General features: G+C 38.2%; 1 protein-coding gene and 1 pseudogene across 1 annotated transcript; both read left to right on the top strand.

Annotated features, from left to right (window-relative positions):
- The first annotated feature begins 3781 nt into the window (after positions 1–3781).
- Positions 3782–7903, top strand: LOC142533725 (putative arabinosyltransferase ARAD1; annotated as a pseudogene).
- Positions 7904–8030: 127 nt separating this feature from the next.
- On the top strand, positions 8031–9208 carry LOC142533724 (uncharacterized). Its single transcript, XM_075640589.1, has one exon. It carries the CDS (start codon positions 8439–8441, stop codon positions 9129–9131), a length of 693 nt encoding a protein of 230 aa, XP_075496704.1. The 5' UTR covers positions 8031–8438; the 3' UTR covers positions 9132–9208.
- The last annotated feature ends 5817 nt before the right edge of the window (positions 9209–15025 follow it).

Below are 15025 nucleotides of genomic sequence, written 5' to 3'. Positions count from 1 at the left end.
CCATATATCATTGTTTAGATACTTGTGGTATATATGATGGTTGTTCCATACGGAACTTTGCTCACCCCCAAGGGGGGCTGTTGTTGTCTTTGTGTGTAGACAATGGTAGGTACTCCAGGATATCAGGAGACCGGAGAGGGTACTTCTGGAGGGAGTCATAGTTTGAGTTGAGATTTATATTTTGTTCCCTGTATATATGTATTTATAACCGGGGCATGTCCCGAGGATATGAGTTGTTTGTATATGATTGGTTTTGATTACGTGTGGGCATGTTTATGATGTGAGATTAAATACTATTTTCAATATTTAAATTATAGGAGAAATATTTTGGGCTCATTGTAAAGAAATTTTAAGCTCGTTTTCCACTGTAATTATTTACCCTAATCAAAGTGCATTGTAATAACGATTAGGAGCTAAGGGCCCCACATGATTACTCATTAAATACCAGATAATTGGACTAGAAAGGTTAAAATCTATGTGATACCTAACCAAATTACCAAAAGGAGACTGCTCGAGAAAAAGGGCTCTCTCGTCGTTGTTCAAATCATGATTAATCTTCTCTGCAATATCTTTATATCTGGATTCAAGTGTCAATTTACATCAAAAAATTGCATTCATTCCTAGTTTTCTTGGCAAATAGACCTGTTACAGGTACACATAAATATGTTAGAAAAATAAATGGAGAATTTGGGTGGGTCGACTGAAGCTTGAGTCGAGTCGACCCAACCGTGGGTCGACCCAAAGATCCGGTCGACCCAAACAATGTTTTTTGGTTTGGGTCCAAGCTTGTGTCGACTAGGTCGACCCTTTCTTCTTCAACACGCACGCATAAGCAAAAAATCGAAATCTTCTTAAACACGCACAATGAGGCAATAAATCGAAATAAACATGAAAATTACCAGATTTTGGTTAGCTATTTCTTCAATTGAGTTTGCATCACGTCGAGGGAAGGAAATTTCTGGGAATAAAATTCGAACTGCGTCGACGGAAGGGAAGATTTACGTAGACAAGCGAAAGAGAGATTTAGGTCGACTGAATAATGAGAATGCATGTTAGGGTTTTAATCAAATTTAACCGTGTATTTACACTTAAAACATAAGGACATTTATATAAATTGACTTATGAATTGTTTTTTTTAAATAGTCACAATTTACTCATGACAATAAAAAATATATGATCCATTTTAAATTTAATTAAATAAAAGAGATTTTGACTTTTTTAAATCGAAAAAAGGGAGTTGACTGTTGTTAGTTAGGTGAGTTCATTTATTAGGTCATTAATTAGTTAGTTAGATTTTACTTTTTCAAAAAATATATTTTAATTGATATTGTTCCCTCCCAGGTTTCATTTAGTCCCGTTATTTTTGTGTTCTTCACGACAAATAATCAAAAATCATTTGAAAATTTGAAGATTTGCAGAGAAGTAAGTACTTGAATGCTGTATTGCTAGATTTGTTTCAGTTTAATTCTGGTTTTTTTTTTTGTTAAAATTTTTGAGTGGAGTTTGTGTGAGTATTTACAGTGCAACGTAGTATGAATTGATTGTGTAGGTCGAGCAGATAAATGGAGTGTGCTGGTGTGAGTCGAGCATGATCGTATTTTCTAGGTAGTGTGTTGGTGAATACGTGTGGGTGTCTCTCGGCCCATAGGTGGGTCAAGGTGCACCTGTGGGTCGAGATGTCTCAACTCACACACACCTCGACCCACAGTTGTGAATAGTGGGCCGAGCTCTTCACACCTCGTGTGTGGGTTGAGGTGCACGTCACACTCGACTCGCTCCAGGTGTGAAGAGTGGGTCCAGCTCTTCACACCTCGTGTGTGTGGGTCGAGTGATGTGTGGGTCGAGCATATTTTTTAAAATAAATAATATTGTCTATAATATAATATTTATATATATGTTTTGTAGGTTATGCCAATCGTTATTCTCTTTGAGTACAATGATGAATGGAAAATTAAAGAAGATAATATATTTAAATGTCGTTCATGGTCGAGTGGTAAGTGGGCAGCTATTCCTTTGGATTCTTATATTTGTTCTTTGAAATATATAGAAAGTGAGATATACAGAATTATGAATCTAAGTGGCACAGAAAAATTGAAATTAAGTTATCTTCATGATGTGAAGCATTGCAATATTCGTCCAATTTATATCGAGGATGATAATGATTTGAAAGCATACTTATATTTTGGATGCGCGAAAGAAAGACATGTACTTCATGTCGAATTTGAACTCAGTGTTGTTTCTCTTGATATTGTTGAAAGTGAAAATATCATGTCACCAGATTTAAATGTGACTCATTTCAATGATGATTATGTCGATGATGAAACAAAAAGTATGATCATTATTTTGATAGAACTTTTGTCTCAAATGACCACTGTACCAATAATGATGTATTAGAAGATGTAAATACTTCAACTGAAAATATGGAAGAGAATGATATAAGAAGCACATAAAATGTGGAGGATATAGATGCAGTACATGTGGATGATAATGATGTCAACATCCACCACATCAGTGTAGCTCATGATACTGAGACTTATGTTCAAGCTGATGCATATTCATTTACCGATGGTTCAAGCTTATTTATCGGTCAAATATTTTCAAGCAAGACCGAAGTGAATAAAGTTCTATCCAAAAAATTGCTTTGAACTCGTCTTTTGAGTTTGAAAGTGTCAAATCTTCTCGAAATATCTATTCGGTTTGTTGTGAATAAACGTTGCAACTAGGAATTTGGACTTCAAAGCAGGAGAACTCAACGATTTTGTGATTCGTACATACTGCAACACACACAATTGTGACTTGACTGGAATGCGTAAAAAGCATCGACAAACCAGCTCATTTGTCATTTGTGATATGTTGGTAGAGAACTTTCAAGGATAACAGAAAACACCTCAACCAAAATCTATTATGACAATGATGCGGAATAAGAGGGTTGTCATTACCTATTACAAAGCCTTGAAAGACAAACAACTTGCTCATGATATCTTCAGAGATGATCCTGAAAGAAGTTTTGGTCTTCTACCTTCATATTTGAAAATGGTCGAGAGAAGGAACTCTGATAATATAATAGATTTAGTAGTAGATGAGCATAATAGATTCAAGTATTTGTTTTTATTATATGGCGCATGTGTAAGAGGATATAAATGGATGAGAAAAGTCTTATCTATTGATGGTACATGGTTGAAAGGAAAGTACGACGGTACTTTACTTGTGGCCTCAGCACAAGATGAAGATTTTCATCAATATCCTTTGGCTTGGGATGTTGTTGATGTAGAATCCATTGCTTCACACAAGCTCTAAGAGCTCGACCCAGGAGCTTGATCCGAGCTAGCTCGACCCAGGGCCTGGGTCACATCTAGATCCAATCTCTTGGGTCGAGAATCGACCCAATAAAATTCAAAATAAAAAATTGGTTACTTACCAATACATGATTCTCTTGTACGATTTGTCGTATTTGTCGCATAGGAATATCTTGTAGACTCATTGTTAGCCAAAAATCAATATAATGGAGGTTTGAGAAGAAGATGTTTTGTGTAAAGATTGAGAATGAATGGACTGAAATGTGGATTGGGTTGAGTTGGGTCGCGTGAGTTTTATTTTTAATTAAATTATAATTTTTATTATATATAAAATTAAAATAAATAATTAAATACACTAATGAAAAAAATTAGTTTTTAAATATTTTTTAAAAAAAAGATAAAAAAATAAATTATTTTCACTCATTTTTATTTAATAAACCTTTCCATCCGTCCGGTTTTCCTCATTTTCCCCAATTCACTCCCTCTCCACTAAAATTCCCAAGTTTCTTTAGAATTCAGGTGAACATATGAGAATGACGATGACGGCGGTGTCCCATTGATTCAACCCCCGGGAAATGGCCGGTAGACACCACTCCGCCTCCACCCCCGCCTCTGCATCCGGCGGAATCAAATCCCGTCGATCTCCATTTCTCTACTTCTTGATCTCTCTGCTTTTTCTCTCCCTCCTCCTCTACATCTTCACCTCCTCGTCATCCCCATCCTCCACGCTCTCACACGACACGGTCTACGTCGCTCCAAACCCTAACGCCGACTATTCATTTGTTTCCTCACTTCAAAAGTTCCTAGCTAACGTGAAATCCTCTACGGCTCCCGATGACACTGTTAGTGGCAATGTCACAGAGCAGCAAGTCAAGATTTTTGATGATTTGATTGCGCTTAACGAGGAAAAAAGGCTCTGTGGAGGTGAAAATTGGTTCTATCCGTTGTCTCCGCCTCTCAAGGTTACGTCTACGATATGCCCTCCAAATTCACCTACGATTTACTCCGGTTGTTTCAAAGTACTTACAAAGAGACTACTACTGTCACTTCTAATGGCAGTCCCGTCCATCGATTGATCGAGCAAGTGAGTACACTTCATTTTATATAGCTGCAAAAAGCTGGGGATGTGTGTAAGAAATACTAACATTCGAAAAAAAATATATCTTTATTAGTTTAATTTCCTCTCTGTTGCTCCGAATGTGAACAAGTATTTTTGTTCTCTCTTGTTTGCTGTATGCTGTGTTAGTGTCTTTTTTGATGATTTGTTTGTTGCCGTAGCATTCTGTTGATTACTGGTTGTGGGCCGATTTGATAGCGCCGGAGTCGGAAAGATTATTGAAGAATGTCGTGAGAGTTCATAAACATGAGGAGGCTGATTTGTTCTACATTCCGTTCTTCACGACGATTAGCTTTTTCTTGCTTGAGAAGCAAGAGTGCAAGGCACTTTACAGGGTGTGAGTGTGTTTCCTAATGTCTCGTTCTTTAGATTTTTGTTAGATTTACATGGTCATGAAGCATGCTGGAGCTCTTTGGATGGTTTGTTATTTTAGGCGTTTTCATTGGTTTGTACCTGTCATTGATCATGAACTACCAAAAAAAGCTTTCTATAATGAGATTCATTTCTGGGATGAAATTTAGTGAACTCATTTTCATTACCATGTTGTGATACATTTGTTTTTTGTCAACTCCCCTGTGATGGGTAGAGTCAATAATGGCTGCTTGCTCTGGCTTCTTAATTGAGGCCACATTGAAGCCACCGTATGACTTTAGCTCTGTGGAAGAAGTTATAAGATTCTGGATTATCAAAATTTTCAGTTGTTATTGCATGTGATAATAACAAAAGTTAGTCCACCAGGTGTCGAAATTTTTTCTTAATTATATGTATCATGAATCTAACAATTATAAATGCCTTTGTACAATGTGGATGTGAAATGGGTTGAGTTAAGGGGTCTGAGAAAGATTTTTGCCTTTTCCATGTGACTTTCTGTATTAGCATCTCAGGTACAGATCAAGACTGTTATCAGAATAAGTGATTAACGTATAGCAGTTGTGTTATCATCTAGAAAATTTAATTAATCAATTTGTCTGTGTAGGAAGCTCTGAAGTGGGTAACAGAACAACCAGCTTGGAAGAGATCTGAGGGTAGAGATCACATCCTTCCAGTTCATCATCCCTGGTCATTTAAATCTGTTCGAAAGTTTATGAAGAATGCAATCTGGCTCCTTCCTGATATGGATTCAACAGGAAATTGGTGATAATATGCCTGAAGCTCTTCATTGTCCCAAATATGTTATGTCGATTTGCGGGTGTATTTATGTGACTGTTTCTGGCATTGCAGGTATAAACCAGGACAAGTTTACCTTGAGAAAGACGTGATACTTCCATATGTTCCCAATGTTGATGTGTGTGATTCAAAATGTTTGTCAGATGCAAAGAGAACAATACTTCTGTTTTTTCGTGGGAGGCTGAAAAGAAATGCTGTGAGCGCTGTTTTACCATCCTCACTAGTGACTTTTTCGAGTTGTCTGGGTCTTCGTATTGGGAGCCTGTCGACGAAATATAAAGGCTTGTTGATGGGGAGACATACATGAGGGGTTTAGCAAGGAATATTTTGTTGAACTAAGTGTTGTTTCTTATTTTGATTCCAGGGTGGGAAAATTCGTGCTAAACTTGTAACAGAACTCACTGGCGCTAATGATGTGATCATAGAGGAGGGCACTGCAGGAGAGGTGGGGAAAGCTGCAGCTCAGATTGGCATGCAGAAGTATAATTTAGTTCATGATACAATTGCTTTGTCATTATGCCTGCAAAACTGAATTATCTGATCTATGCTTTTTCTTCCTATTGACCAGGTCTACCTTTGCCTTAATCCAGCAGGTGACACTCCTTCATCTGCTAGGTTGTTTGATGCAATTGTCAGTGGGTGCATCCCTGTTATTGTTAGCGATGAACTGGAGCTTCCCTTTGAAGGAATTCTTGACTATCGCAAGGTATATACCTTTTTTATGGAGGTCTGACTGTACAAGTTATTAACTCTCTCACCTGTGCGTTTTGCTGTCAAAGTTTAGAATTGAGTTGGCATTTGTTTTCAACACATTTTATGCATTCACTAGGTAATTTGAGAAAGTTGTTTACAGGGTATTTTGTAAGATATAAAGTTAATTCCGTGGGGATAAACAGTGTATAACATGTGATTCTGATCAGTGATAAAATACAGTTATTAGCTTTTTGTTTGATAGTGAAGCTGATGTTTCTGTGACAGATAGCTGTATTTGTTGATTCTAGCGATGTGATGCAGCCTGGATGGCTCTTATCCATTTTAAGAAGCATTCCTCCCACACAAATTAGAGAGATGCAAATGAATCTAGCTAAGGTATGTGCCTGTGCATTTCATGAATCACACACTGTCTGTGAATCTTGTCTTAACTTCGTGTAATCTTAACCTAATTCATTAGAATTATTATGTACCCTTTTATATTATTTTTTATTTATTTCAGCACTCGAAGCATTTTTTATATTCCCATCCTGCGTTGCCAATGGGTCCGGAAGACTTGGTTTGGAGAATGGTTTGTTCCTCTATCATTGATTTCCATAAATATAGCTCCAGTTTGCATATAATGTTGTTTTCGATCTGTACTTCAGTTCTTAATTGCCCTGGTGAAAAAATTAGGATAATGAAATAGAAAACACTGTCTTGCTGCTGAAGCTGTACAAATGTTGAACAATATAGAACAGTGACTCCAAATGTTTTATCTTCTTTTCTGAAAATTTGTCCACATCGAGTGAACTTGTAGCACTTTTTTGAATTCACTCACTTGAAGTGTATCGTTCATCTAAGATATTATCCTTTTGCACAGATTGCAGGAAAGTTGCTAAACATAAAGCTTCATGTGCGAAGATCCCAACGTGTAGTGAAAGGATCTAGAAGCCTATGTACTTGTGACTGCAGGCATCCTAATATTACTAGTAGCACGATCCCTTTCTCCTAGTCATTACAGATACTTCCTGAAATTTCTAATTTTCATTTTTATTTTTGCTTTTTGCTTTTGTTTTGCTTTTTGCTTATCCCTGATACTAGCTTCCTGTTTTATGTTATTGTTTGTTGCCCCTGTGCCATTTCACTTGTTACTTCTGAACTAGAATATTATACCTCATTCTTTTTGGATAGATTTGTCATGAATGAATTCTTTCACTTTTTAGAAAGTTCGAGGCGCTCTAAGGCTTATAAGTAGTGTAACATTCAAGCACAAGATGCAAGGTGGGGCGCAAACTGTATCGAAGTGCCGTAAATAATGGTATGTGCACACTCTATTGAAGTGCCGTAAATAATGGTATCACATATAATGTTATATCTAGTTTACGAATTATTAAAGAACAATAAAATAAATTCATTAGTATATAGATGAAAATAGATGTTCATTATCTTGCATTTCATTGCTGATTTACTATTTTCACATTGAAGACGTTTAAAAGTGGCCTTGAACTGTAAAGCACACCAAGACCTAGACTTTATGGTCAATGCTCGAGCATCATTAACGGACTGCCATACCTTGTGTCAGAGCGACAATCTTGAGCCTTGGACCTTGGTGTATGCCTTTTATTTTTGTGACTAAACAATGCAATATATAGAAATATAGTTTATTTCGACAGTTTTAGGTTCAAACGGTGATAGGAATGGTCCCTCTATGCTAGGAAAACGACAACAATCTAACATTATCAACGTAGTTAACAAAGCAGTCCAGACAGTTTGGCACTCTTCACTTCACATTGTCACCACATGGGTTAATTATTTGTGTTGGTGTTAGTGTTGGTGTTGCTTTTGGTGCAAAGAGATTTTGGGTTTGGTGGTTGTGTGCAAAGGGATTTTTGATTTGGTGGTTCCCAAAGGAAGTGTGATAAATTTCAACCCACCAGAAACTCCTATTGCATTGTATTCATGCAAGAGGGATGAGCATTGTAAGCAAGTTGTTACAGCAGCAAGAATGCATGTTCAAGCTAATTTTAGTGGTCACGTAATATAATTATCATCATCTATAACAAAGCCAAATATTACCAAGTCTCCAATCTTTAACAATAATCTATCAACCCCAATAAAGTAAGTGACGCTCCATTTCTTCGTGGTAACGACAGACTCCGTCTACGATGTTGCTTGTTCAAGTTATACTGTTATCCATCTCATCTATATCAGCGGCGGCAACAAATCTTCCTTCAAGAAACCAAGATATTGTTGTAGCAATAGAAGAGATGCAGAAAGCCAATTACTTCACTTTTGTCACCCTCATTAACATGGCCCCTCCCGACCTATTTCAGTCCAACATCACTTTCTTGATGCCTAACGATCGGATCTTGTCGAGAACCAATATACCTGAAACCTCCCTTGTTGATCTATTGCTCCGTCAATCCATCCCGTCGCCTCTGCTTTTCGAGCACCTCGAGCATTTCCCAACTGGCTCCATGATCCCAACGTCGAGGCCCGGTTATGTTTTCAAGGTCAATAATGATGGGAGGGAGCGGTTTTATCTCAACAATGTGAGAATCATTAGTCCTAACGTATGCACCAAAGGGTCTTCAATAAGATGCCATGGTGTAGATGGAGTGGTGCAGCCTACTTCGCTATCCCCTCAGTCGAGTACACAACCGGTACTCTCTTGCCCGAATAGCACGGGTCATCCGGTGGTCTCAGCCCCTCCATTTCCGGTCGCGACGGTAGCCGCACCACCGCCATCTGCTCCTACATCAAGTTCTCCTAAGACATGCAATGCTACAAGTTCTGTTGATTTGTTAATTACATTGCTGATGTTTATGGTGGAAACATGGTTGTTTTGTAGAGTTTAATTATTAGTATAGGATATTGATGACTCCACAATTAACAAAATGAATATTATGATCCTAATTTAATCGCAACTGTATATCAACTTTTAATTTCCCAAATGATTCAGGTGAGTGCAAAAAAAAAATGAAACTACAAATAATTCTTTACCTCAAAGTTAAATTTGTCTTGGTTCAGACCCATCTTTAATAAGCTTGTCTCAAAATGACGTCTACTAATAGTGACAGGGATTAGGACAAATGCACTTGGAACACAAGGACAAGACACATTTAAGATAATGCTTATCCAAGTGAAATTCATGATTAAAAAAAGTCAAAATATCATGCATAAGTATATTGTGACATGTTATTATGGATTTATATTTGTGAGATGATTTGATCAGATCTATATCTAAAATAAAAATAATATTTTTCGATTTAAAAGTAATATTTTTTTAATGGATCGAGTTAGATAGAAGATCTGTCTTACAAAATTGATCCATAAGTCGATCTCATATGAATTTTTGTAAAATGTCAAAGGTACTTTCTATTTGTGCATTGTAGTTTGTAGGCATTTTTTTAAAAATTATAAATTAATAAAATCATTATAAAAATGTTGCAAATTGAAAACTTTTATAAAACTGTATATTCTTATTCACTGCACCGAATTCAGAATTATTTAAAAAAAATTTTAAAAAATAAAATAAGAAGAAAGTCACGGATTCATTGAATCCGTGATAGTCTGCCACGGATTCTGAATCCGTGGCACCCAACCCGTGCCCCCCTCTCCTTTATTTATTTGCACCCTCCCATTTTCCATTCGGTATCATTCTCCCATTTTCCCTTCGGTATTCGGTATCATTCGGCGATTTATAAACCTTCCCATTCTTGCCGATGTCATTCGGTATTTTCATTCGGCGATTTGTTGGTTGTCCTCGGCATTTCAATTTGTTGGTCATCGGTGACATATTCTTCCGTCTTCGGTATTTTTATTTGCGCAACATCAATATTTCCGTTTGTTGGTAATAATTCTCGTCGGTTTGTTATGCTCATAATTTTTTTTTGTTATCGAGACTTGTCAAGTATTATTTTATTTATTATTTTTGAATTAATATTGTTTATGTTGTATTTTTTGTAAGAATGTTTAATATGACATGTTATTATATTGTTCGTTGATTAACAATTTATTTCATACAAACAAATATTAAGAGGTAACATTATTATTTTTGTTCATTGTATCGTGGCTAAAGGTCATGTAGGAAAGAAGGCACAATGGTTTTATGGAATTGAAGAAATCATACACACTTTTCACAAAGACAATTGTATCCAACTAACAATAACATCTTCAATCTCATTGTAACATTCAAGAGCATTTTTTTTTCTTCTCGTTGCTCTTATTTTCCTTCTCATTCCACATTTTCATTTTCTCTTCTTTTTTTTTTCATTTTTTCCTTCCTTTTTTCTTTTGCATAAAAAGTTTTTGAGACAACGACTTTGAGCCTTAATCACTCGATCACAACAATTTGCACTTTCTTGGCTCAAAATGATGCTAAATGCGAAAAGTTTTTATGATTATCCAATTCAAGGTTCAAATAGAGGAATAACCAACAAAAGGGATTTATCATGGCTTGTAATGTGGTTATTTTTCAACAAATAGGCTCAGGCTCGAACTTGGCTGAAAAGGCCCTCGAACTTCTTGCTTGAAAATTTGCGGAAAATTAAAAATTTTCTTTTTAAAAGAACTTAAGTGGCCTCATTCATAAAATCACTGGTGAATCAAGTTCAATATTTCAAAATATTGCAGCGGAAGAAAATAAAGTTTGCCAAAAATCACAATTTAAAAATATCCAACGACTGATAAATGTTTGCGGAATAAAATAACAACTGCTCTGAGGTCCTCGGGTGCCACTACTGCCGACCCAAGCTGGCTCACTGGTCCCCGCCCTCGGCCCTGGCCTCATCAGTACCTACAACAATCAAGTCTAGTGAGCCTAAAGACTCAGCATGCATATCGCAGGTAACGAGTAAAAATCTGAATTAAAATATGCATGAGTTAACATATCCTGTCCTGAGGCATGCTGAAAATAATCTGTACTGAGCAATTATAATACGTGCATAACTGAACTGATAATCACAGAAAAAAATGTTTGCTCCTTGGAGCCTGTACTGAAATAACTGATAAAATTTTCTGTTGAGATTATGTTTTACGCCTGTGGCCCTGCACTAAGCTGAACTGATCGGTAACTGGCTACCGGGGAGGCTGAAACTGAACTGAGCTGGCCGGTCACTGGCGACCGGGTGGTACCATACTGAACTGATCGGTCACTGGCGACCGTATAAAAAACTCCCACATAGTGAATGAACCACAAGCCATATCGCATAAATCTCAAAAATAATCATTTTCTATTTAATGCACGTAAAATAATTAACTGGCATAATGAAATGTCCCGTAATTTTACCAACTGGATTGGATTGGATCGTCCCAGGCTCGCTGCAACCTAACTGTGCTATGAAAAATATGCAATAGCTTAAACTTGACCAACTATGCAATTTACGTTCAAAAGATGCGACTATGACGCCTAATGACTTCGCATTTACATGACTCCGAGCCAACCTGAACCGACACCGAACCGACGTATAGTCATGATTAAAATACGCTGAAAAATCATAAAATAATGCTCCTAAAATGATAGGGTCGAAATCTAGGTGGAATGGAGGCCAAAACACGAAACGCTCTTTCGAGAGTCAATTTGGCACATCGCACCGTAAATTCTCGTACGACCTCAAAAATGATCCGAATGACGAAAGGTCAAAACATGACCTTCCTAACTCAATGAGGCACTGTCCAGTCCAAGGCCATGGGCTAAAAGCCAACCAAGAACTCGAACGAGCCACCGAACCGAACAGCAACTTGCTGTAATTTCCAGCAACTGTACAATCGTGTAACTTGTGTTGTTTTCGAGACTACGGCCATTGGGGCGTGAACCACCGACCAGACTCTTACCAACATCCCAAGGAATGATTTGAACCATGGCTAAGGGCCTAGGCCAGCCACAATCCGCATCACACCATAACTCAACCGAAACTCCAACCGAGAACCAACGTGCATGCGTGTGTAGTGTTTTGCTTAGATCGATGTCTTGCGTCGTTCCAGTGGCCATTTGATTGACCATGGCACGATCTAGACATATAGGGCATGGTATGAACCGTGGCTAAGGGCCATAGGCCAACCAAGATCCATACCAAGCAACCAAAACCGAAACCATATGCTGAACCAATGAAGAAGCCGAATGGGGAAAGGGGCTGTTCTTGTTGATTTGATTAAAACCGATGCACCATGGACCAAGCCACCAAAAGGGCGACTTAGTCACGTCTTAGACATGCTAGGTGATCTAACCATGGCTAAGAGCCCTTAGGGCAGCCAAGATCAGATTAACCCTCATGACAAAACTGAAATTTTCGAACTCAAAAAGGGACACAAATGGTGTTGCTGTCATTTCTTTTGCTTTCCAGCGAGCATGGGTGAAACCGATGGACAAATGTGGTCCTAATGCATCCTATTACATGTATATAAGTCGCCTTGGGAGCCTGGAGTCGAACCAATCACCTGAAACTCACAAACCAAGAAAACGTGAAGCTTGCCAAGGAAATCGAAAATTCTGCATGTGTGTTTCAAAATGTTTTGACATGTATCTCGGTTTTTGCTTGATAAACATGATCATATACTGAAAAATAATGATAATATGACTTGATTGAGGTTTGAAAGAAATCTAGACATGCCTGGTTTCGTTTCGAAAGAAAAGAACGAAACGACGACGACGCGGCACGGAGGAGATGGAGCGCTTCTCTTTTTTCTTTACTCTCGATTTTCCTCCCTTGCTTCCTACTGAATTCCCACGGTTTTTCTACTGAAAATTCTCTGAATTTCGTGAATGAGGGAGGGGAATGATGGTTAGGAGAGTGAGGGAGATCCAATATAAAGGGTTCAATGTATGACCAAGTCTCCCTTTTTTTTGAATTTTGAATGGTGTTTGATATCAATCTATGTTGGGTGTTTCTAGAATGGTGATGGCCGATTTTTACATGCTAGACTAGGATAGGATAATGCTAATTAGATCATTAAATGGTGCTAAAAGATCAAAGAATTATCTTCCTAATTAATACAAGAAAGGGTCAAAGGTTGATGAGTTGGCAATGAATTGTCTAGCAACAAGGGTGGCCGAAAATTGCAATAAAATGAAGGGAAATATTGTTATCTAGTCAACTAATAATCCTTGAAAGCCTTACTAATCCTTTAATAATTTAGTGAGCTAACCCCTTAATTAATAACTTAAATGAGTTCATTTCTTAATCACCTCAAATAATTAAATTAAATCCTCAAACCTCCCTTTCTAACTTAAATGAACTTACTTGCTAGCTAAATTAACTTCTGGAAATATTTTCGAATCTTAAATTCTATCTCAAAACTCCAACTCCAGTCCGGCCTCACTGAAATAACTGAAATGCTAAAAATCAAACTACTGAACTGAAATAATAATAATTAACTTCAAAAATGCATTTAAAATAATCATGCAATGAAGTCAATTAAATTTAAAAATCTAGAATTATGCATGGCTTATACGTACTGATTTACGGGTTCTACAATCCTTCCCCCCTTAAAAAAATTTCGTCCTCGAAATTAGAACTCACCGAATAACTCGGGGTATCGCTCTCATCTCCGGCTCAGACTCCCACGTAGCTTCCTCCTCAGAATGGTTGAGCCATTTGACTTTGACTCGCTTAACCAGCTTGTTCCGAAGTTTCTTCTCCTGCCGTCTAGGATCTGCACGGTCTCTCCTCATAAGATAAGTTCGGAGTAAGCTGCAACGGCTCGAAATTCAGCACATGCGAAGGATTTGCCATACTTCCAGCATGGAGACGTGAAACATTGTGTACTCCGGCCAGATTCGGCGGAAGAGCCACACGATAAGCTAGCGTCCCAACTCTGTCAAGGATCTCAAACGGTCCAATGAATCTCGGACTGAGCTTCCCTTTCTTGCCAAACTCATGACACCCTTCATAGGTGCCACTTTCACAAGACATGATCGCCCACTGCAAACTCTAAGTCTCTCCTCCGCTGATCGGCATAACTCTTCTGTCGGCTCTGAGCAGTCCTCATCCTATCACGGATCTTGACTACTACCTCTGCTGCCTGCTGAACAATCTCTGGACCCAACTCTGCTCTCTCTCCTACTTCATCCCAATGAACAGGAGATCTACTTGCGGCCATACAGTGCTTCATACGGAGCCATACCATAGAAGACTGGAAGCTGTTGTTGTAGGTGAACTCAACCAGTGGCAAGTTCGACTCCCAACTCCCTGAGAAATCGATGACGCAAGCGCGAAGAAGATCCTCCAAAATCTGAATAACTCGCTCCGACTGTCCATCTGTCTGCGGATGGAAAGCTGTGCTAAACAGCAACTTCGTACCCAAAGTCGAATGCAAACTCTTCCAAAATGAGGAAGTGAATCTGGGATCTCTGTCGGATACGATGAAACTGGAATACCATGGAGTCGGACTATCTCTCGGATATACAGCTCTGCATACTGAACCATGGTGAAAGTCGTCTTAATAGGCAAGAAGTGCGCTGATTTGGTAAGACGATCTACAATCACCCAAATAGCATTCGATCCCTGGCTGACTTCGGCAATCCGGTCACAAATCCATGGTAATGTTCCCACTTCCACTCGGGAATAGGAAGAGGCTTGAGCAAACCTGCTGGTCTCTGATGCTCGGCCTTCACTAACTGGCAAGTCAGACACTCGGACACAAACCCTCTGATGTCCTTCTTCATCCGGCCACCAATACAATAGCTGCAGATCTTTGTACATCTTCGTACTCCCAGGGTGAATGGAGTACGGGGACGTATGGGCCTCTGATA

This window comes from Primulina tabacum, chromosome 18, assembly GCF_025594145.1.
Source record: "Primulina tabacum isolate GXHZ01 chromosome 18, ASM2559414v2, whole genome shotgun sequence".
Lineage (NCBI taxonomy): Eukaryota > Viridiplantae > Streptophyta > Magnoliopsida > Lamiales > Gesneriaceae > Primulina > Primulina tabacum.
Note: the sequence above shows the minus strand (reverse complement) of the source record. Positions and strands in the feature narration are given on the sequence as shown.

Bases quoted from the DNA above. Each gene is read 5' to 3' on its own strand.
- LOC142533724 (XM_075640589.1), top strand. From the start codon at position 8,439: ATGTTGCTTGTTCAAGTTATACTGTTATCCATCTCATCTATATCAGCG.